General features: G+C 46.7%; 1 protein-coding gene across 1 annotated transcript in view; it reads left to right on the forward strand.

Annotated features, from left to right (window-relative positions):
• Positions 1-22,624, forward strand: part of Adam12 (ADAM metallopeptidase domain 12) — a gene marked incomplete at its 5' end in the record, with an annotated part of 371,815 nt that overhangs the window by 240,360 nt on the left and 108,831 nt on the right. Inside the window, one exon of the mRNA XM_017801328.2 lies at positions 13,409-13,485. Coding sequence (XP_017656817.2) covers positions 13,409-13,485 — 77 coding nt within the window. The remainder of the gene's footprint in view (positions 1-13,408; positions 13,486-22,624) is intronic.

The following is a 22,624-nucleotide window of genomic DNA, read 5'->3' on the forward strand; positions in this document are numbered from 1 at the left end:
TAAAAGGGACGATTCAAAAGGTGAGGACTTGCAAAATGCTTCAGTAAGTGAAGATACTGCCAAGCCTGACAACCTGATTTCAATCCCGAGGACCACGTGGTGGAGAGAACCAACTTCTACAGGTTAACCTCGGGCCTCCACATAGATGACATGAGTGTGCACACAGGTACACACAAATAATTAATTAAATAAATAGGGACAAAAGGGTATTGGAAAAAGTTGTGCAACTGCTTATACCCAGCAGAGTATTCTCAAAATACATAAAGAAATTAGCGAATGCTGGGTATGGTGGTGCATGCCTTTAATCCCAGCATTTGGAAGGCAGAGGCAGGTGGATCTTTGTGAGATTAAGGCCAACCTGGTCTCCATAGTGAGTTCCAGGCCAGCTGGAGCTATGGGGAGACCTGATCTAAAAAAAAGAAATTATTGAAAAAAATCTATGACTTTTAAATCTACATATTTGTCTATAATTACTGCTTTCACCCAACTGCTAAATACAAGATTTCTTTAAATATGAAAATATCCATTAAAAACTAGATGTTATCGGACTAAGCTTGTTTTTACTTTTAAGGTTAATAATTTTTTAAACCTTCAAAATCAACATAAAACTTAAATGTCACAATTTTTCCTCAAGAGAAAATTCTCTAGATATGAAGTTGATACAACTTCATCTGAGCTAGGCAGAGAGTGCTGGCTCATCTGAGACCCCAGGGGGGATGTAATATCCCTGTCATGGAAATATAGATTTGGAAAATGAGCAGAAATTAATGAAAAGGAACATAGAAAGTATGAAGAGAGGGGACCAGTTAAGCCAAAATTGGGGCATTTACAAATAACAACATCAACAAAACATTAACAAAATGAATCAAAGAAACTATTCCCAAGTAAATAATATCAGGATTGCACAGAGGGTTTGCCTGTTATATAAAACACTTCTTTACCACATCAGTGTTATGAACAGTATCAATCATTGTTTTGAAATTACAAATTCTTAATGTTGGTTAAGGCCAATTTTGAAAGAGATGCATCCTACCTCAGGAAACTGTTATTGAATATGTCAATTGTGTTGTAATGATATGCTTCTTCTAAGTATGTTGTTATTAAATAAATAATTTTTAAAAATTAAAAAAAAGAATAATTTAGGTATTCTGTACAGAAATCAAATCAAGAATGTTGTTTTTTAGCTGGGCACAGTGGCACAGAGCTGTAATTCCAGCACTTATAAGTTAGAAATGGGAGGATCAGGAGTTCAGGGCCAGCCTTGGCTACATAGGGAGTTTGGGTCCAGGGTTGGGTATTTAAGGCCTGGTCTCAAAATTGCCCAAACAAAACTATAGTGTTTTCACATCAACATACAAAAATAACATCAGACCCAAGTTATTTTGCAAAGTGAGTTCTGCTGTCCTTATAAGGGATTTAAAAAAAAAAAAAAAAAAAAAAGTCTTGAGAATATGAACTAATAAATAATTAAGCCAGAAAGAAGAGTTATCAAGCCTGAAAAAGAGCATGCACAAAGTGGGTTTATAGGCAAGTGCTCACTGTGAACAGAGTTCCAAACAAAACCCTACCTTGCACATACTTAAAATAATCTTTGTGAGTTGGGAGGCAGAGGCAGATGGATCTCTGTGAGATCAAGCTCAGTCTGGTCTCCGTAGAGAGTTCCAGGCCAGCTGGGGCTACAGGGAGACCCTGTCTCAAAAAGACAAAAAAAAATCCTTGTGAGGGTTGCAAAGACAGCTCAATATTTGGAGCTAATAACGTGGTAGCTTCGGATTAATAGTATTGCGTATTATAACTGATTCTTTTTCTCCTTGTGTAACCTCTATTCTTTCTTGTGCAGACTGTAACAGCTCATATGGGTAGAAATATTTCCAGCATCCCTCTCTGCCTCCTAGAGCCTCACATGGCCTGTTGTGTATGCTGGTTTTCAGGAAATGCCTCACTGACCAGTACAGTGTCTCCATTCACAAGTCATTCACCTACCCTTTCATTTGCTTGGCTCTGTATTGGTTATTTTTCTGTTGTTGTGATAAAACATGGCCAAGGAAAGTCATAGATGAAAGAGTTTATTTGGCTTATGGTTCCAAAGGGATGAGTCCATCGTGGCAGGAAGGCACGGTGGCAGAGGACAATGATGGGAGCAGAAACTTGAGAGCACACATCTTCAAGCAGGCACAGGAAGCAAAAAGACAAACAGGAAGGCGCAAGGCTGGCTAGTCTTAAAGCCCGCCCCCAGTGACGTGCTTCCTCCTGCATGGCCACACCTCCTGAAGTATTTGAACACTGACCAAGTGTTCAAATACTTGGAGCCCATGGTGGACATTCTCATTCAAAGCTCCTGACACCTCCTCCTCCCCGCCACCAACTGACCAAGTGTTCAAATACTTGGAGCCCATGGTGGACATTCTCATTCAAACCATCAGGACGTTGAATGAGGTTGAATTAAATATATTCCTCAACCCATAACCACTACTGGTTACTATATTAGTTTAACCAGTAGAATTAGACTAAAATTATGCTAATAGCTTTTATTATTTCCCAGTTCAGTAAGGTCTCAAAATTACCCAAACGATTGTAAGGAAGTTCTTCCAAACTTCCAGTACTGGATGTATTTTCAGATAGGTAAGGAACAGTAAGATGGTATGGACCCTGCAGTACTAAAGGCCTGTGGCTTTAGTTATTGAAAGTTTGGATTCATGAAAGAGGCTCATGGGTCTGTCCAATCCTGTGCCCTCCAAAGGGACTCTGGAGGCAAAATGAGAAAAAGATTTGGAGGAATATTGGTAGGAAGAGACGAGATCATCTGGGGATAGGATATTGTGGTTGATGAAGGGTTTTGCCCATGGAAGCTGGATTGATCGCAAGAGAGGCAGATAAGGGAGGAACCAAAGGAGACCTAGTGAGGAGTTCTTCACCTGTGAGGCTTTCCCTTCTACAGAACCACAGATAGATAATGCGGTCCTCCCCTGGTACCTTTAGGAGCAGTTATTGGATGAAAGGGAAAGGCATTGAGGCCTAGTTTGTCTGTGTGTTGAATCTGCAGTGACTAGTCAGAAAAAGATGTTCAGTGGAAAGTTGGATATATGCATGGATAGAAGGAGACAGAGGTCAAAAGGCAGGACCTGGAGGGGTCAGCCTCATATAAACAACAGTGCTGTGAGTTTGTACTCAACTGGCTCAATCAGTCTATATGTCTATCTGTCATATTTAATATATGTCTCAGGCTTAGCCCCAAAGCTGTCTCCACCACGTAAACCGTTATTCCCAAAAGAAACAGCAATATGAGAACTTAGAAATGTTCCTCCAAATGCCCATTGTCAATGATGGTAAAGATACCTTTCTAACGTAGATAGACCCAGAAAATATAGGATGTGTGTCCAAAGTTACTTCAGTCATTATCCAACCTAACAATGATAACTTTGTGCTCCTGGGAAAACTACCATCCTCTACTAGTTTTTGATGAATGAATTTATACATACCTCCCCTACAATAGAAAGTAATATGGAGGAGATAGTGATCAGTAATACACGCTTCCCAATGTGAGATATTGGTGGCTGATAATCTCTTCACTCTTCCTGGAACATTTACTGTACAAACACAGAGTTGTGGGCATTATGGACAGAGGAAGGATTTCTGTATTTAGAGAAGGGCTCTACAAAATGTTAGTCCATGAGGAATTAGAATTTGACACAAATCTTACCATGCTTGTGCTGTAATGGCCCAGACATAGTTTCTTGTATTGGACCATCATTAAAGCCCCTATTTGCTATATCGTGGATTTTTCCATTCTCCATTACAAGTTGAACCTGAAAAAAATAATAATGGTATTTTATTTAAATCTTCCTTGATGATTTTTTTTCTGAGGTATCTATCCTTTCTTCTACCAGCAACTCCCCAATTTGGAAGGAAAAATATGGTAAGAGTAAGGGAGATGTAGAAATTTGGGGCAACGTGCAGGATGGTCCGACAACTGCCAGGTCTGTTTTTGGACCGAAAATCCAGGGCTTCTAGAAAATAGGTGGGACCAGAGGTTCCAGACCCTCCATAGCCACTACGTCCAGGGAGTGTGAGTGTGTGCTTCTCTGATTTTTCAAAATATTTTACTTTTTAAATTTTGTATATGTATGAGTGTATTGCCTGCATGCCTACATGTATGTTAGTGCACCTGTGTTGTGCAATGCCCACAGAAGTCAAAAAAGGGTGTCAAATCCCCTGGAACTGGAGTTATGGATGGTTGTTAGCCACCATACAGATGCTGGAAACCAAACTTGGGTCTCCTGCAAGAGCAGCCAGTGATTGTCACCACTGAGCCATCTCTTCAGTCCACTTCTCTGCTTTGTATTGATGTGTGTAGGGCCAAGCACCTCTTCCTTTCCATCGCGCTTTCCCACAAGGTAACTGGGTGGCAGGGTCCTTCCCTGGGATGAGATTCAAGGCTTTGGCTGGCAAGGAATGAGGGCCTAGAAATTACCAGATGATTCACTTCTGCCCAGACCTAAGCCAGTGGCCCTTCTTGAATGTACCAGAAGGCCCTTTTCAAAAGCTGATGCTGTACGTTGATGTCCACCTGACTCGTTGGCTCTGTCTTCAGAAGGGGCAGCATCTGTAGGCAAGTAGCGGCCTCCCTCATGTCTCCAGAAACTGCAGTACATTCACCCCTCTCCCCGTTCCTCTGAGCAGTAGTTGCATCTCTCCACACCATATGACAAGAAGCAACTTAAGGAAGGTCCCCGTTCCTCTCCCCGTTCCTCTCCCCGTTCCTCTCCCCGCTCCTCTGGGCAGTAGTTGCATCTCTCCACACCATATGACAAGAAGCAACTTAAGGAAGGTATGCTGACCGGAGAGTGTGGTTGGGACTCCGCACCTCTGTACATCTCAGCAGAGCAGGAAGCACAGGGAGAGATCCTGCTCAACTGAGGCCTATGACTCATAAGGCCCAGCCCCTAGTGACTCACTTCCTCCAGCCAAGCCCCACCTCCTAGGGGTTCCCCGGCCTCCCAAAACAGCACCACCGGCTGGGGACCACATGTTCAGACACACGACCCTGTGGCGATCATTTCCACTAATCCTTAACACCCTGAGCATGCCAGCCCAAGTTTCAGCTACGTTATCGTAAAGATAAGGAGCAAATGGCCTGGTTCACTATGAAGCCCCAGCCCAACAACTGGAGTCCCAGGCCTTGTGTGGTTACCGGTGAGGAGACAGATGCAGCCTTGGGAGTTTGATTCTTATTGAATCAGGCTGGAAAACCAAAAAGATATTTGCTGATTCATCTCCTCATCCTCCATAGTCTGCCCACATTTCCCTGAATTTAAAGTTACATGTAAAGTAAGAACCACTTTGGCTAGAGTTCTTTGCCGTTTTTAATATCATAGCAATCAGGGATAGCTGACTCAGAGTAGTGGCTGATTTTAATTTTGGAATTGATCTCCTGTCTCTCCCCTCCATTTTTCTGACTGGATGAAGGATGGGCGACTTTGTCCATTGCTTGCTCCATCTGAGGGAGAATTATGTTTTATATTGTCACTTCTAATAAGGCCTGTGGGAGACACTAGCCATGATACGTGGGCCGTTTACATCCCCACAGAAGCCCTGGGGAGGCTGGGACAGCCATCCACCCAGAGCTCCCACGTGCCCTCAGCACTGTGCCGGAAATGCATCTGTCTGTTGCGCACATGTTTACTGAATAAAGCCTGTGCCAGGCTCTCTGTCCACCATTGTAAACATTCAGGGATTAAATGCAGGCAACAAGCACCACAGGTGCTGGAATGGGAGACTGGCATGGTTCCTACAATCATGGCACAGTTTGTGCTGAGTATATTGAAGGCCAAGAAGGCCTGATCTGATCTGAGGGATCAGGGACGGCTGCACAGAGGAAAGATCGAGCCAAGATCTGAAGCTCAGAGATCCATGCACCTAGGGTCAGGAGAGGGAGAACATTCCAGACCAGTGAAATTTTCCTGGGGAGGGGAAGTGCACAGATGGTGGAAAGTCAGAGTGACTTGGAGACCAAGGAGGTAAACTTAGTTGTGATAGAGAAATGTCCCCAGTCATTAAAAGGTCTTACATGAGCTCTGAAAGCCTTGGAAATAGGAGGGGCTTTGGCAGGACCAGAGAGATAACTCTTGTGGATGAGCTGGAGTGAGGTGGAGAGTTTCTGCCCACAGATGCCAGGTACACAGAGATGGAGAGAAGGAGAGATGTCTTACCATACCAGACTACTACATAAAAAGTTTTTATGTGTCAAGTATGTTTCTCAATTTAAAAAAAAAAAACTTGAAAAAGCCTCTTCTGAGAGACATCAGATGGGACCCAGCCAATGTTAACTGAGACTAGACACATCAAGGAAGTGATGGGATGCAGTATGTTAACCAAAGGTGTTATTCAGGTGGCATCTTAGCCGTTTCTGTGGCAACTATTTCCTGTGAAACAGGAGCAGAGTCTTCAACAATTGGCTTGGATTAACACATGGGCCAGTGGAATGTAGGGAGTCACCCACAATGCACTGCAGTTAGAAAACATTTAAGAAGAAGGCAGAATGATGCTTCAGGAGATAGGGAAGCCAGAGAGCATTCAGAGGTCACGTGTACACCAGAGTGCACAAAGGCATGGTCTCATTTTGGGGGGAAGCATTTTGTGCTGGATTTCACTTCATGCATGGCTGTCTGCAGCTGCCGGGTCTCCAGTGGCTCTTTCCAATGGAAGTCCTCAGCACTAACTCCTCCCCCAGTCTGCTGCCTCTGGTCCATGGCACACCTCACACTGTCCTCACTCTCAGTGACTGTGTGAGCCCAGGTAGGTCCTTCCTTCTTCATCACAATATCCCTGGCCATCTGGCTCTCTCTCCTCTTTCAGTCCTAACATAGTTTGAATACCAACCCCACTCCTGCTCGAATGAGCCTTCCTGAATATCTTTCTCTTTCTGTCATTCCCTGTTAGATTTTGTCCTGAGGGAACATACAGGTGACCACAGAAGACACAACATGCCCAAGACAACCAGGAACTACCAATCCCGTTTGCAGGTTGTGGTGACCTTCCTCTGGGAGCCAGGCCTTCAGTCGGGCGCAGTAGCTGTATGCCTTAGGAGAGTAGCCAGGTATCAGCCTAGGTGGGTCCAAATCCCAGCTTGTACCAGGCATGCAGTATGGAGCTGAAGCAGCGGGCTCTGAGCCTGCACACAGTCAGGCCTTTAAGCCAGCTCCCGGGGTGACGGTCAGTCCAACAGTCCTGTGCCACACTGTGCCCTGGGTCCCACTGAAATTCCTGTTCTTGAGGCTAGACGAGAGTGGACTGCAGCTGAAGATGGCATATGACTTGGCACTTGAGACTTGGGAGTCTCCGTTGTTAGAAGCCGACCCCTTAGATCTTCTAACTACGCCCTCCCACCACACCTGAGTCCTTCAAGGGATCGACACAAAACCCTCACAGCCTCAGAAGATTAGGAGCTGGGAGTTGGGGAGGAATGAGATGTGTCAGCAGACAGCTCTCCCTTCTCTCTAGTGGGTCAGTCACTCTCACCACCATCCATTCATGCATCCTATAAAACCACCCCGAGCAAGGGTGCATTGTGGGAAAGCAGTAGGTGGGAAAGAGCGATTATAGAATGCTTGGCTTAGAGTAGGTGCTTATTTTGATATTCCACATTTGTGAAAACTTGCTTACATCTTACAAAACGCTTCCCCGGGCTGTGCTCTTTTGATCACTGCAACACTGAGCAGTTAAGAGTCCATCCTATTTTACAGGTTAAACACAGATTCCCCAGAGGGAAATCTCAACCAGAGGCTTGTAGCTCAGATGGATTTCCTGGCTTTAGGATTGCAGATGGGCTGCTTTGAGGCCCCATTTGCCCGGAAGTCACCAAGAACATGAGCGTTACTTCTATAGATTCCAGCACAGTTGAATAACTGCAGTGGCCCCCGAGGTTAGGGCTGTGTGGTCTGTCACTGGTTCTTGTTAGAAGCTGGGAAGCAGAGCTAGCCCTGGGAGGATGGGCGTGACCACTGTTTTCTCAACAATCCTGTCCCGTGTGCACACACATTCAGGGCTGGGCACAGGGCAGCCAACTCTGCAAGCACACAGGTTGAAAAGTCACTTCCCTTTGCTTGGTGCCTGTGCAAGTATGGGGCTTGATGTTCACTATGAGAATAAAGGCCTGGCCTGCTGCAATGCAGCTAGCATACACACACACACACACACACATTCTCTCTTCCCTCCCTCTCTCCGTCTCTTCCCCCCCCCTCTTCTTCCCTCTCTCCCTCTCCCTTACCTACTTCCCCCTTTCATAGCCTCTGTCTGCAGATTTTTCTTGGTCTTCGGAAATGACTTCATCCTCCTACAGGCCCATGAGTGACGTCACAGGGAAGCCCTGCAGAAAAACATGCAAGCTTGCCGGCTATGTAGGAGCTTTTCTTCTTGAAAGGAGAGAGACTCATGAGGGTGCAGGGGGCATGTCCCCAGCAGCGAGGGGTGGAAAGCAGCCTGCCTAGAGTAGAGACACCCAGGTCTAAGGTCCTGCTTGGCCTTTAGCCACCTTTGTGAACTTTAATGGCATTTTAGCGAGTGCGGCCTCAGTTTCCACATCTGTTGGGCAAAAACCTATCTGGAAAAGCAAGGCTGGCCTTAAATGGCCCCAGGGTTCCCTCCAGCTAAACATCCTGCCTTCAAACACTGAGTTAAAAGCATTTCACCATGGTGCCTATGGCAGGGGTGACAGAGGCCCTCTGAGTTCCTAGGAAGCACTTAAAATGCCACTCTCACAGCACCCTGAACCTGACTCTGTCTGCTAGAAGTCCTTTTTACTTACAAGGACAGGCCATTTTTGTTGCCATTTTATTATATAAAATTCCTTTTTTTCTAGTCCACTGAGTTGAGGAGCAGAAGTTGGGTTTGACGTCCCACAGGGCACAGAGTTGAGGGCTACTAATTTCCAAGTTCAAGAGTTCTTATTCCAGTTTCCTGTTACCCGCTATTATATTTGATTGATAGTATTAAACAGAAGGAAAAATTGTATTTTACTGGAGTGGGGCAATGCATTAGGTTAAATAATAAGTATATAAAATGCATGGTTAGAGGTTTTGTAAAGGGACAGATGTAATTTTGTGGTCGTACGTGTTTGGAACGCCCTTCCACATGGATTTCGTTGGTAAAAGCAGAGTGCATCAGCTCAGCAGAATAAAGCAAAGCCCACAGTGCTAGGAGGGCAGAGTTTACTCAGCAATATCTTAAAGACACGAGGCTGTGTGGTTTGTTGCACTGGGAGCAATCAGAGAGAGGAAAGGGTTGTTACATGAGAGAGATGGTCACTGCGCTCCCCAGCAAGTGCCACTACAGTGATCTAAGTTTAGGGTTCCCCAGGGCACAGATCTTTCTTTCCATGCTAGTTCCCAGTACCCTGATGTGGCATATCCAGAGCCTATGGGACAAGCGTTTATGAGCTCAGAAAGTGTGGTTGGTTCCTGCATCTGACAACCGTCACATAGGGAATGCCCAACCTCAGACAGGCATGCTCTCTCTGGCCTGGGGACCAGAATGGGCACTGCTGGCCTGTGTTCACAGCAACTGTCACCTGAAAGATCCCCTTTTCTTCTAAGGTGGGGGCCTTAGATGTCGCCTCCCCCAGCAGGCTCAGAAAGTATGTCTCTGCCACTTCCATAATCCAATTTCCCAACCAATAATTCAATATGTGGAGTGGCAGTTATGTCTTTCTGAATCATGAAATTATCCAGATGGTGACTCACAGCATCGTCAAAATGAAATCACAGTCATTTACACATGTGGTGAGTCATGTTGAAAATTTAAATGTGGTGAAATTGGAATTGTCTGGGAGAATCTGGTACGATGCTTTGCAGTCTGAGAGATGGACTCCTGTCGGGAATGAGCAAGGGGCTTGCAAGAATCTAAGGTAGATTAAGATGTGATGGAGCTGAGAAACAAGCCGCAAACTCATGATCACCGAGCACAGTGGGTTGTTGGCCTCCAGGAATGGTCTCTGAGTGCAACTCCACCTCCTCCTGCTTCATGCAAGCAATATTTCAAATTATTGAACTGGAAATTAATTTGAAAATAATTTATTCTCAGCTCATGATTTAATGATCTTATCTTCCTATGTGTTTAATTAGAAAGTACATTTGCTAAATAATCTATTAACAATAGAGACTGAGAATAAATTAGTTTCAAATTTCAGAGGTTTGTAATTATTGTCACTACTTGATTTGTTTATTTCTTTTTTTCCCAATGGGGGAAATTCTAGGATGGACCTCAAAGGTCAGCAACAGTCAAAACCAAGTGATTCTGACCACCCCAGGAAGCCAGAACTCTGACAGCCAGTGCTGTCCTTCCTTCCCATTCAGAGGCACCTTTAGCTTTGCCATGCCTGTTGGGTACCCAGGCTGGAATCCTCCAACCCTGTGTACTACAGCCAGGGATGGGACCAAGATCACCTGGTCCCTTGAGACAGAACAGTCCAGTTACATGAGCTCCTCATGATCAGTGACGTTTTACGCGCCTCCCCAGAGAGTTACCTTGAGAGAAAAGATGACAGAGCTGTCCAAAATCTTCACCAACAGTAAGGAGGCACACCTCCAGCCAGGGCTCCCCTTCCTGATGTCTGCTGGCTGCTGTCTGATGTGGATATCCCCATCCCATTCAGTCCCCCATGTGTCCTTAACTAGCCACTGCTTATTGAAGAGAGCAGCCTCATGCAGGAGGGACAGGACACTAAGGGTTCCACACTCCTGTGTCTGAATCCACCATCCTGAACTGAAGCCCTCATCCCTGAACTGCTTTCTCCCTCACCTATTGCCTCCGCACAGCTTTCCCTCTGCAGGTAGTTCCCTCCCTGACCCTGGCCCCTGGATTCCAAGCCTTTACTCTGCAATGGGTACAGTGAAGTAACTGTTCAGCAATAAAAAGAAGGCAGAGGTAGCACTCGCCTCCTGATGAAACCTTGAAAGCATTATGCTAAATGAAAGAAGGCAGACACGATACCATGGACTGATGCTTCCAGCCACTGGGACTGCACAGAATAAGTAATCCATAGAGACACAAGGTAGATCAGTAATTGCCAGGAGCAGCGAGGAGGGACTGTGCATGGGCTCCAGGTGTCCTTGTGGGGCCATACAGATTCTCTGGAACTCAGTAGTGTTGGACATTGCACATCTTATGGAATTCAGTGATGGAGGACATCAGGTCCCCTATATACTACAGAGTAAATGCTGACATCGTTCATCTTTAAATGGCGAACTTCGTGAAATGGGAAATTAGTCTTGATTTCAGTAAAGAATTTGCTCTATAAGATATAGAACAATTGTAATTTAAGTCGAGGTGCTGGCACAGGAGTTGACAGTTGAGGGTTTGCCTCAGTGGGCTAGAAGATTCAGAGTGAGCCACAAACACACCGGGGTATTCTATGTACTGTGGTCCGAATGTCCCCACAGGCTCCAGTGTTTGAACATTTAGTTCCCAGCTGGTGGCACTGACCAGGGAGGTGGTAGAACTTTGCTGGAGAAAGTGGGTCATGGGTGGGGCGAGGGGGGTTTGAGGTTTTATAGCCCAGCCCTGCTTCCTGTCCACCCTCTGCTTCCTTATCAGAAGTGAGTAAGCAGCCTCACATTCCCACTGCAAGAAGTCTTTACTATTTCAAACCCTGAGCCAAAATAAGTCCTTCCTCCTTGAAGTAGCTTCTGTCAGGCATTTTGTTACAGTGTCAAGAAAAGCAATTAGTAAAGTGTATGACAGAGTAGCATCCTGTATCAATGAGAAAAGGATGGGTATTAGTGGGCAATGGCTGAGTCTTAGTTCCTAGAGGAAAGTTGGATGCCAGCCCTGTACTTCCGGTATTAAATAAACTCTAGATAGATTGAGGAGCCAATTGTAAGACTGTAGAAACAGGAGAAAATAAGACATATATACCCCAGCATGGTGACACACGCCTTTAGTCCCAGTACTTCAGAGGCAGAGGCAGGCAAATTTCTGTGAGTTCAAGGCCAGCCTGGTCAACATCGTGAGTTCCAGGCCAGGTGGGGCTACAGGGAGATCCTGTCTCAAAAAGACTAAATAAATAAATGAATGAATGAATGACATACCTATGACCTCAAAGAAGACTGTCTTTAACATAAAATTCAGAGAGAAAGACACACATACACACACACACACACACACACACACACACACACACGAGAGAGAGAGAGAGAGAGAGAGAGAGAGAGAGAGAACTTGAGTTTATAAATATCAGAAACTCCAGACAACAAAAGTGAAGTTTAAAGACATTTCTCCCATAATGATAGGTAAAGTATTAATATCCTGAATATATCAAGAGCTTCTGAAATCAACAAGAAAACACCAAACAGAATAGCCTGCTTCCCTGCAGCCTTCCCATCTCCCTCCTTCCTCTGCCTCTCAGATGATGCCAGAATTCTGTCCTCTATTTTGTAATGGTGAGATCATCTTAGCCCATTTCTTATGAAGTCATGAGATTTCCCTATCTCTGAAACCATCCAGTCCCCTTTCTTACAAAGTCAAGGTAGTCTTTGTGAATGACTGTCACCAGGACTGAGGGAGCCTGAGTGGACATGGGCACTGTGGAGACAGGCGAAAACTTGAGTGAGTGATGATTCTCTGGCCCCTTAGAAGAGGTGGCTCCTTCCCTGCAGAAGCCAGCATGCTGCAGGGCCCCAGCATGCACTAATGTTCTGAAGGCCTGGGTGAGGAGTCCTGGGTGTATGTGGCCATTCCTTGCCAGTCACCAGCAGTTGGACCTGCATCCCAACCCGTGCTCAACAATACAATTAGCCTTGAATCAGGACACCTATCTGTCTTCACTAAAGAGGCATCCATGCCATGGTTTCTTTTTGGGAGTGGTGGTGTTGTTAAAGAGAATAGACTGTTACAGGACCATCTAATGGGGAATATTTTTCTTACAAGATCTCCTTTGGTGACCTTCCTACTGAGCTAGACATGCATGGGTAATTCTGTGAGATTTCTTCTTCTCTTCCTCCCCCAACTGCTTCCTTGCCTTCCTAAACCCATTTAGGCCTGGTTTTATTGCATTTCACAGTGTGCTTAAATACCCCATCCCCAGTTCCCTATCTGTTACCAAAGACCATTTACATGCAAGTAAACTGGGGATATCCTGGTAATTTTCTCTGCTGCTGAATTTTTTACAAGTCTGGGCATCAGGGCTTTCCTACAGGACATAAGTGAGGGGAGAGAGAAGATGAGGCATTTTGAAGTCCTACTGATAATCTCTAATCAGATCCCCAGCTGTAGACCCTGGCAGGTCACATTGAGCTTAGCATTAAACTGCTGATATAACATGGTGTATCTGGTCATATAGCTAAAGCAAAGGGAGAGGGCTTCAGGAAATGGAAGATGTGTTGACTGAACCCACGTTCTCCTGGCTCCCTTTCAGGGTCACTGTTACTACCATGGACATGTGCAAGGAGATGCTGGTTCGGTGGTCAGCCTCAGCACTTGCTCTGGTCTCAGGTAAGTGGTTGTGACCATGGACATCCGGTTTTCAAACAAACCATCCACAGATCACCTCATCTTTCTCCACTGACTCCAAGGCCCTGAGAGCAAGTACTGTGACCTCACAGCACAGGTGCGCCTCCACCTGTGAGGAGGCCCCGGCCACCCACATCAGCACCACTAGCCCAGGATCTTAGTTTCTGTTTGGCTTCTCTTCAAATGCTGTTCTCAGGCCTAGGGACCAAGGGCCACTGAACTAGCTGAGTTTCAACACCCAAGCATGATGTGAGGCTGGGCATGTGGCCCTGTGCTAAAGCTCTTGCCTGTCCACAAAGTCGTGGATCTAGTCCCCAGCACTACCGGGAAACAATAAGAGTACAAGTAAGTCGTGAACGATCTTTGCTTTTCATGGCCCTGATGCTTAAAAACTCCCAGTGCTGGGGCTGGAGATGGTTCAGTGCCTACGAGCACGCACTGCCGGTGCAAAGACCTGAGTCCAGTTCTCAACAAACACATCAGGCAGTTCACAGCCGCCTGTAATGCCAGCTCCTGGGGGGTTTGATGCCTCTGGCTTCCACGGGTACCTGCGGTCACATGCATACACCCCAAAACAAACGCATATACACATATTTTTAAAAAAATAAACCTTTAAGAAAAACTCCAAGTGCTAAAACATAGGACATTAGGTATCAACATTGAAGCTGGTGGCTTTAATAATAATAATAATAATAATAATAATAATGGCCTCTTCTCACTGGGAAACAAAGTAAGGGAAATAATTTAACATTGACCAAATTAAGTTGGATAGAGGTCCACACTGGTAGGGTTTGCTGATGAACTGTGGGTAATATAGGAAGTGGTGGCCTACTGTGACCCTGGGCTGGTGCAAGCCTGTTCTTGCAAGCCACAGCAGATAGCCACCAGTGGGCTATTACACGCAGACTAGAAACATTACTGATCTCACAGATTTCCAGCTGTCTCAACTTTTTTTTACTGTGGTTATGTGTTAAGCTTGTGAGCTGTAAGTTTGTATCCTCAAAGTCCTGAGTGGTTGGGCCATGGCACCAGAGTGACGTTCTGTAGGAAAGAGAAGAGGGAAGGACCTGGAAAACGTACCAGCTTGAGTTAAAGGATGGGACTGCATTCTGTGTGAGTAGTGAATTCCATGAGTTCCCTGAGTGCTTAGGACAGTGAGAATACATGTTCTACATACATGCCACATGCCACAACACAGTTACACACACACACACTATGTGATACACACAACACACATGAAATTAACAATACACCACACATGCACACAACACAACACAGCATCACCACACAAACAACATGACACAGTATCATCATACACAACACAATACAACACAGCATCACCACACACAACATAATACAACATAGCATCACTGCACACACATACACACACACCGCAGTACAGCACAGTATCACCACACACAACACAATGTAGCCTCACCACATACACGTACACAACACAACACAGCCTCACCCCCCCACACACACATGTGACCACACACATACTCTCACATACATATACAGTTATACACACATACACAAACTTGTACATACACACACATTCATGCACACATATATCCATGTAGACGCACATACATACATACACTCACACGTACGTTCTGCATGTATGCATTGCTTTTCACAGCACCTCTGTCATTTCTGGGACACCACTGAGCTGCAGGACGCCCATCGATCTGAAAAGGGAAGGCGCTGCCTCGTTTGCGTTCACTTTTCCCTGTCATTCATTTATCCACTGAACCATCATGGATCACGTCCCTGTTCCCGGTGCCATTCTAGGTCTTAGGAACACAGCCCTGATAGACTGTGTTCTTCAGAGTTCACCTCCAAGGAAGGAGCAATCACAGAGTAAGTGAAGGACATGAAGGATCATGGACAGGGGCCAAGGTGAGGCGGGGACAGGGAAGACAAACGATGGTGGAGGATGTGAGGACGGAGGTGAGGCTCAGGCATTGGTGGGAAGCCCAGTGCTGGCAGGGAACAGCATGCACAGAGCCCTAGGCCGAGCACAAGGTGGCTGGGATGACTAGATAGGGAAAAAGAGAGGCAGTGTAAGATGACACCAGAGGGGACACAGAAGGGCCGGATCACATGGTATCTCAAGGGGGACTAGACCTCCTGTGACCCCTGACTACAGGTGCCAAGGGAGCCTGGAGTCAAGGTGACCTGAGCAGTCAAGGTTTCCACAGGGTCAGGCTCAAGAGGATCAGGGAGGTGTGCACAGGGCTCAACCAGGTTCTGGCCAGGAAAGGAGGTGACTGTGGTGTTCAGGGAGAGGTATGGGTGGGGCTAGATTTGAAGACTGACCATGAGTTCTGAGAGCCCAGTGGAGAGCACAGGAGAATGGGCATGTCGATGGGGTCTGATACAAGCATAGAGTCAGTAGGGAGCAGGACCCAGGATTCGTGGAAACCAGGCTCCTGGGAGGGACACAGGAGGGCAGGGCTGGGGGATGAAGTGAGAGCAATCCTGGTCTATAGTGTGGTGGTTCAGGTATGAAAGGTTCCTCACAAGCTCTTATGTTTGAGAATTTCCTTCCCAGCTTGCGCTGCTGATTTGATAGGTTGTGGAGGCTTTAGGATGTAGAGCCTTGTGGGAAGAAGAGTGTCACTGAGGAGCGGGCCCTGAGTGTTATAGCCCTGTCCTGCCTCTCACTGACATCTCTGCTCCCTGATCTGCTCAGATATGAGAAGGCAGCCTCACACTCCTGGCCACAGCCAGGTACCACCCCCACCGCCATGCCTTTCCCGCCATGGTGGACTGTGCCCTCAAGCCACAAGTCAAAGTAAAACCTTCCTCTCCAATGGCACGTCTCGTTAGATACCTGATCACAGCAAAGAGAAAAGGAATATGTGAGTGAGGAGAGTGGCCCATCAAGGTGGGTAGGCTGAGGCCACCAGGGGATGCACAGTAGCCAGGCAGCAAGCAAGCCAAACAACAGTTCACTCTCCCTCAGCTCCAGTTTCCTGAGTTTAAGATGGGAATACAGACTCTAGGTGGCATGGTGAGGTTTTAAAAATGAGTGCTCTGAACCATGTCTATCCCCCGATGGCAAGCCTCTCTGGTACTAGGATGTGCCACCACCCTCTGCTTCCATCATCCATGTCTGTCTCTCTCGGAGCCTTATGAGCATCACGTTCCTCCCTCTCTCCCCATGAGGAAGAATCCATGGCCGTGATCACACCCAACCCAAGGTAACAGCTCCACATCCAAAGGGGAGGCTTCCCCAGGCACTGCCACGCCCCTCAGCCTTCACTCTACCTCCTCCTCCCTGGGCTCCCCACTATGTAGCTGTTCCCACTCACTGCCTGAGCTCTTCAGAGTCCTACAAAGATGCAGGTAATACCTGGACAGCCAAGTAAACCTCAGACCCACCTCCTGTCCCCAGCTCCTGGAGGAAGTTCCTTCCCTGGTCCCTGACACAGACCCTAGGATTAGCTAAGGAGCATTTTGAAGTCCTTGTGGAGTCTCCTCTTCCAGGCTCTTCCTGCCACCATTAAAGAACCAGTAGGTCACCCATCAGCAGAGAAATCACAGGACCATGCTGTCAACTGTATATTGCAGGGAGAGACTCATACCAGGGGGAAAAGGTTGTATTCCATCAACAGCCCCCGACAGAAGAATCAATTAGGACTGGAAATAAATAAAAAGTATATTTATCTATAGCAGCACTTCTCTGAGAGTTGTTAACAAAGAAAATAAGGATGAAAAATCTGCAAAGGATGGTATAATCTGGAAACACATCAAGATCCAGGGACACTGGGACAGCTGGGGCATCTCACAGACAAAAGGGACCATGCAGGTGTCTCTCCATAACAACGGGCAAAGTACAACCTTAAACCCAAGTCTGGGCAACTCCTAGGTTCATATTTGTTCCCCTTGCACAATTTGGACCCAGAATTCATGTGTGTATGTATATGTGTGCATGTGTGGGTATGGGTGCACTCACCCACATGTGCACATGTGGAGGCCAGAGGTTGACACCAGGTGTCCTCAGTCACTCTCCACCTTATTTTTTGAGACAGGGTCTCACTGAACCTGGAGCTCACCTCGGTGTCCCTCGTCTGTGCACACGTCACTCCAGTTCCTGTTTCCACCTGCCTTCTTTTCTGTGTGGCTTCTGCCTCTTATAAGGACATGTCACCAGGGTTAGTGCCCCCCTAGAATGATCCCATTTTAAGGGATGGGGTTTACAAGCCTGTCCAAACTTCAGCATGGATCAGGGAGGGGCTCGTAAGGTCCCCACACCTAGCTAAGGATTATTGGCAGTTGATGGCTGCTGGAGGAGGGAGAGCCATTTTTCCTTGGGGGTATGGCTATTGGTAGGTTTCCTGTACACCAGTGGATGCCCCCCCGAGCCCCATTTGCGTATGGGCAGCACTAAGTAGACTCAGTAGAATACACACACACACACTAAGTAGACTCAGTGGGATACACACACACACATACACATGAGCCCCATTTGCGTATGGGCAGCACTAAGTAGACTCAGTGGAATACACACACACACACACTAAGTAGACTCAGTGGGATACACACACACACACACATACACACACACAGACACACACACACACAGAGCAGTGCACACGTTAAGCTTCACATTCCTCCAGAGGGGTTGGTCCTCCAGCCAATGAGGCTGGACCCTGCTCAAAGCAGGCAGGAGGGCAAGGGATGTGTGCGTGTGGGACCTTCATAGTCTTTGGTGCTGATAAAGGCTGACTGAAGCAGCGAGTCCTTAAAGCCCCAGATCCAGAAAGCACTCAGGGTGAAGTGGAGTGATATTTTTGCTCGTCCTCATAGGAGGGGGCTTGCCTCACTCCAGGGCCAGGGTCAACCTGAGCCAAGACCCAAGGAGTATTTGATTGCAGTGCTTCATTACCCAGTGCAAGACACTGGGAACACGATGTCTCCCTCTTCAAGCAAAACTTTCAACACTCAGAAACAGTTTCTTAACACAGAAAGAAGGCCCTCTGCACCCTCCCCTCTGCCAGATACTCAGTGCCTACAGACCTTTCCAAGGGTCTGAGGAGGCACAACCTCGAGGGAAGGTACTGAACAGTGTATGCATTTCCCCTGCAGTTCAAGTGCCTTCTTCTGCCAATAATTTCTAAGGTGCTGGTGCCACGAGAGGGCAGGGCTGGGGAAGAAATCAGGACAGCCAGGGGATGTGACCAACATAAAGCAACAGAGAGGTCTGCGGAGTTTGGGAAGTGGCTGGGTTGGGCAGGATGCCAAACCCCAGATGACTTACTGAGCAATTTCTAAACCAAACAGAGAGAGGTAGGAAAAAGGGAAAAGGTGGAGAGCTGGGGAAAGAAGAGGAAGGGGGAGAGCAAGGGCTGAGAATGGCAGCCATACAGGCGCTCTGCTTTTATTTCCACATCTGAGGACTCAGAGTCTGATTGGCTGCCTGGCCATACGCACGCACACACTAAGTAGACTCAGTGGGATACACGCATACACACACACACACACTAAGTAGACTCAGTGGGATACACACACACACATACACACACACACTAAGTAGACTCAGTGGGATACATACACACACACACGCACGCACACACTAAGTAGACTCAGTGGGATACATACACACACACACGCACGCACACACTAAGTAGACTCAGTGGGATACATACACACACACACGCACGCACACACTAAGTAGACTCAGTGGGATACATACACACACACACGCACGCACACACTAAGTAGACTCAGTGGGATACATACACACACACACGCACGCACACACTAAGTAGACTCAGTGGGATACATACACACACACACGCACGCACACACTAAGTAGACTCAGTGGGATACATACACACACACACGCACGCACACACTAAGTAGACTCAGTGGGATACATACACACACACACGCACGCACACACTAAGTAGACTCAGTGGGATACATACACACACACACGCACGCACACACTAAGTAGACTCAGTGGGATACATACACACACACACGCACGCACACACTAAGTAGACTCAGTGGGATACATACACACACACACGCACGCACACACTAAGTAGACTCAGTGGGATACATACACACACACACGCACGCACACACTAAGTAGACTCAGTGGGATACATACACACACACACGCACGCACACACTAAGTAGACTCAGTGGGATACATACACACACACACGCACGCACACACTAAGTAGACTCAGTGGGATACATACACACACACACGCACGCACACACTAAGTAGACTCAGTGGGATACATACACACACACACGCACGCACACACTAAGTAGACTCAGTGGGATACATACACACACACACGCACGCACACACTAAGTAGACTCAGTGGGATACATACACACACACACGCACGCACACACTAAGTAGACTCAGTGGGATACATACACACACACACGCACGCACACACTAAGTAGACTCAGTGGGATACATACACACACACACGCACGCACACACTAAGTAGACTCAGTGGGATACATACACACACACACGCACGCACACACTAAGTAGACTCAGTGGGATACATACACACACACACGCACGCACACACTAAGTAGACTCAGTGGGATACATACACACACACACGCACGCACACACTAAGTAGACTCAGTGGGATACATACACACACACACGCACGCACACACTAAGTAGACTCAGTGGGATACATACACACACACACGCACGCACACACTAAGTAGACTCAGTGGGATACATACACACACACACGCACGCACACACTAAGTAGACTCAGTGGGATACATACACACACACACGCACGCACACACTAAGTAGACTCAGTGGGATACATACACACACACACGCACGCACACACTAAGTAGACTCAGTGGGATACATACACACACACACGCACGCACACACTAAGTAGACTCAGTGGGATACATACACACACACACGCACGCACACACTAAGTAGACTCAGTGGGATACATACACACACACACGCACGCACACACTAAGTAGACTCAGTGGGATACATACACACACACACGCACGCACACACTAAGTAGACTCAGTGGGATACATACACACACACACGCACGCACACACTAAGTAGACTCAGTGGGATACATACACACACACACGCACGCACACACTAAGTAGACTCAGTGGGATACATACACACACACACGCACGCACACACTAAGTAGACTCAGTGGGATACACGCATACACACACACACACACTAAGTAGACTCAGTGGGATACACACACACACATACACACGCACGCACACACGCACGAAGACATGAAGTTGAGAGGATGATGTGTTGGTGTGGAGTCTTGGGAAGCTGGAGGAGGAAAACGGTGGGTGAATGTAATCAAAATACATTGCATACCTGTATGGAATTCTCAAAGAATAAGTAAAAAGTATTAAAAATAAAAGAAGAGATGGGATTTAATTACATCTTCTTTCTGGGTCCATTTAGAAGTACCAGAGTTTAGCTTTCAAACATCTCTATTCAGCCCCCAGAGTGTCCTTGGGCCCTTCTCACTGCACTAGTGAAACAGGCCGGTGTCGTCTGCTTTACAAGATTGCTGGAAATATTAGACAGGATAATGCATTCGGGAGCCTCAGCAGGTGGTGACTGCCTGGCCCATGTGGGCAGGAGTCGGGGGTGGGGGGTGGGGGGGATCACTGCTCCAGGTCCCACTGTCTTGGGGGCGGGTTGTGATAAAAATGTTCTAAAATTAGGTAGAGGTGATGTTTTCACAACTCAGTGTTCTAAAAACTATTGAAATGCTTTAAGCCTAGTGATAGACAAATTCTCTCTCCGTGCAGCTGTTACTTAGAAGGGGACGTACCTCAGACTGATCTCTTCCCACATCACAGCCCCACTGTTACCCCTGATGCAGTCCAGATTGGGGATTTCTGATCTAAAATGTCTGAGACAAGCGGTGTTTCTGATCTGCCTGCATTTAGGATTTGGGGTATTTGGATTAAGGATGCTCAGTTTATAATAACCAGTTTACAACGCGCTGTGATAGTTTGTCTCTAATTCTGTTGTCGTGCGTCCCACTCTGGATGTCTTTGTACCTAGCTCTGTGCTTGGCACACGGTGATGGTAATAAGCATTTGTTTTTCTTATATCTGAGATATTCACACAAGAATTACTTCCAGAGAATGAGCCTATGTGCTCTCCAATATTATTGCCATCACGATTTATCAAACATGCATGAGGCAGAATATTACTTTTACCCATGAGCTCCTCCAAAAAAGGGAACTGAAATGAATTTTCATGCCAGCTGCACTTCTAACTCGTGAATGACAGCACACTGCGGAGACCCAAGTCCTTCTCCAGGAAATTCGGTTCGCAGTGCAATGCTGAACTAGTCAAGATAGTTTGTATTTTCTGATCATCATCTTGTTATGGGTAGTCAGAAGCTACTTTCCTGTTTGCCTGGACCAGTAAGTCAATGAAAAAAACAGCAACATTAAACTACGCTGTTGCCTGGTGCACCATTGCTTCTGAGATTAAAGTCTGAATTCTTGGAAGGAGAAAAACTTACCTTGAGGGAATATGGATCAGATGAGTTTTTTCAATGAAAGTAACGAAGTGAAGTCAATATTGACAAGTTCCTCTTCATTTCCATAAAGCAAACCAATTGTACTTTAAATCTTCTTGTTATAGTGGGGTTTTGAGGGAGTTGGTTTGGTTTTGTTTTTTGACAGGGTCTCATATAGCCCAATGCTAGCCTCAAATTCTCTGCGTAGCTGAGGATGGCCTTAAACTCCAGATGTTCCCTCTAACTCCCAGGCGAGACTGATGGCCAGTGCTGCAGCATGGGGACCATGTATAACAGAAGTATAACAGAGCTAGATCCAGGAGGGCCTCCCTAGGGTGCCCCTCAACAGCCCCAGCACCCCCCTTCTTTCTGTGCCAGACCTTGACCTTAGCTTCCCATGATGGCTAGTCCACTGCCCACTGTTCCTCCAGAGAAAGTGCCCACAGCCTCCATCTCTCCCACACAGCCTCTGTCTTCCCAAACACTGGAAAGCCCCCTCTGATCTTTGCCTTCCTTTACCATGGGGGAAAGAACTCCTCTCTCAAAGTCTGCTGGATCGAAATTCTGTACTTTGA

This window comes from Nannospalax galili, unplaced genomic scaffold (assembly GCF_000622305.1).
Source record: "Nannospalax galili isolate Female #2095 unplaced genomic scaffold, S.galili_v1.0 scaffold362, whole genome shotgun sequence".
Classification (NCBI taxonomy): Eukaryota; Metazoa; Chordata; class Mammalia; order Rodentia; family Spalacidae; genus Nannospalax; species Nannospalax galili.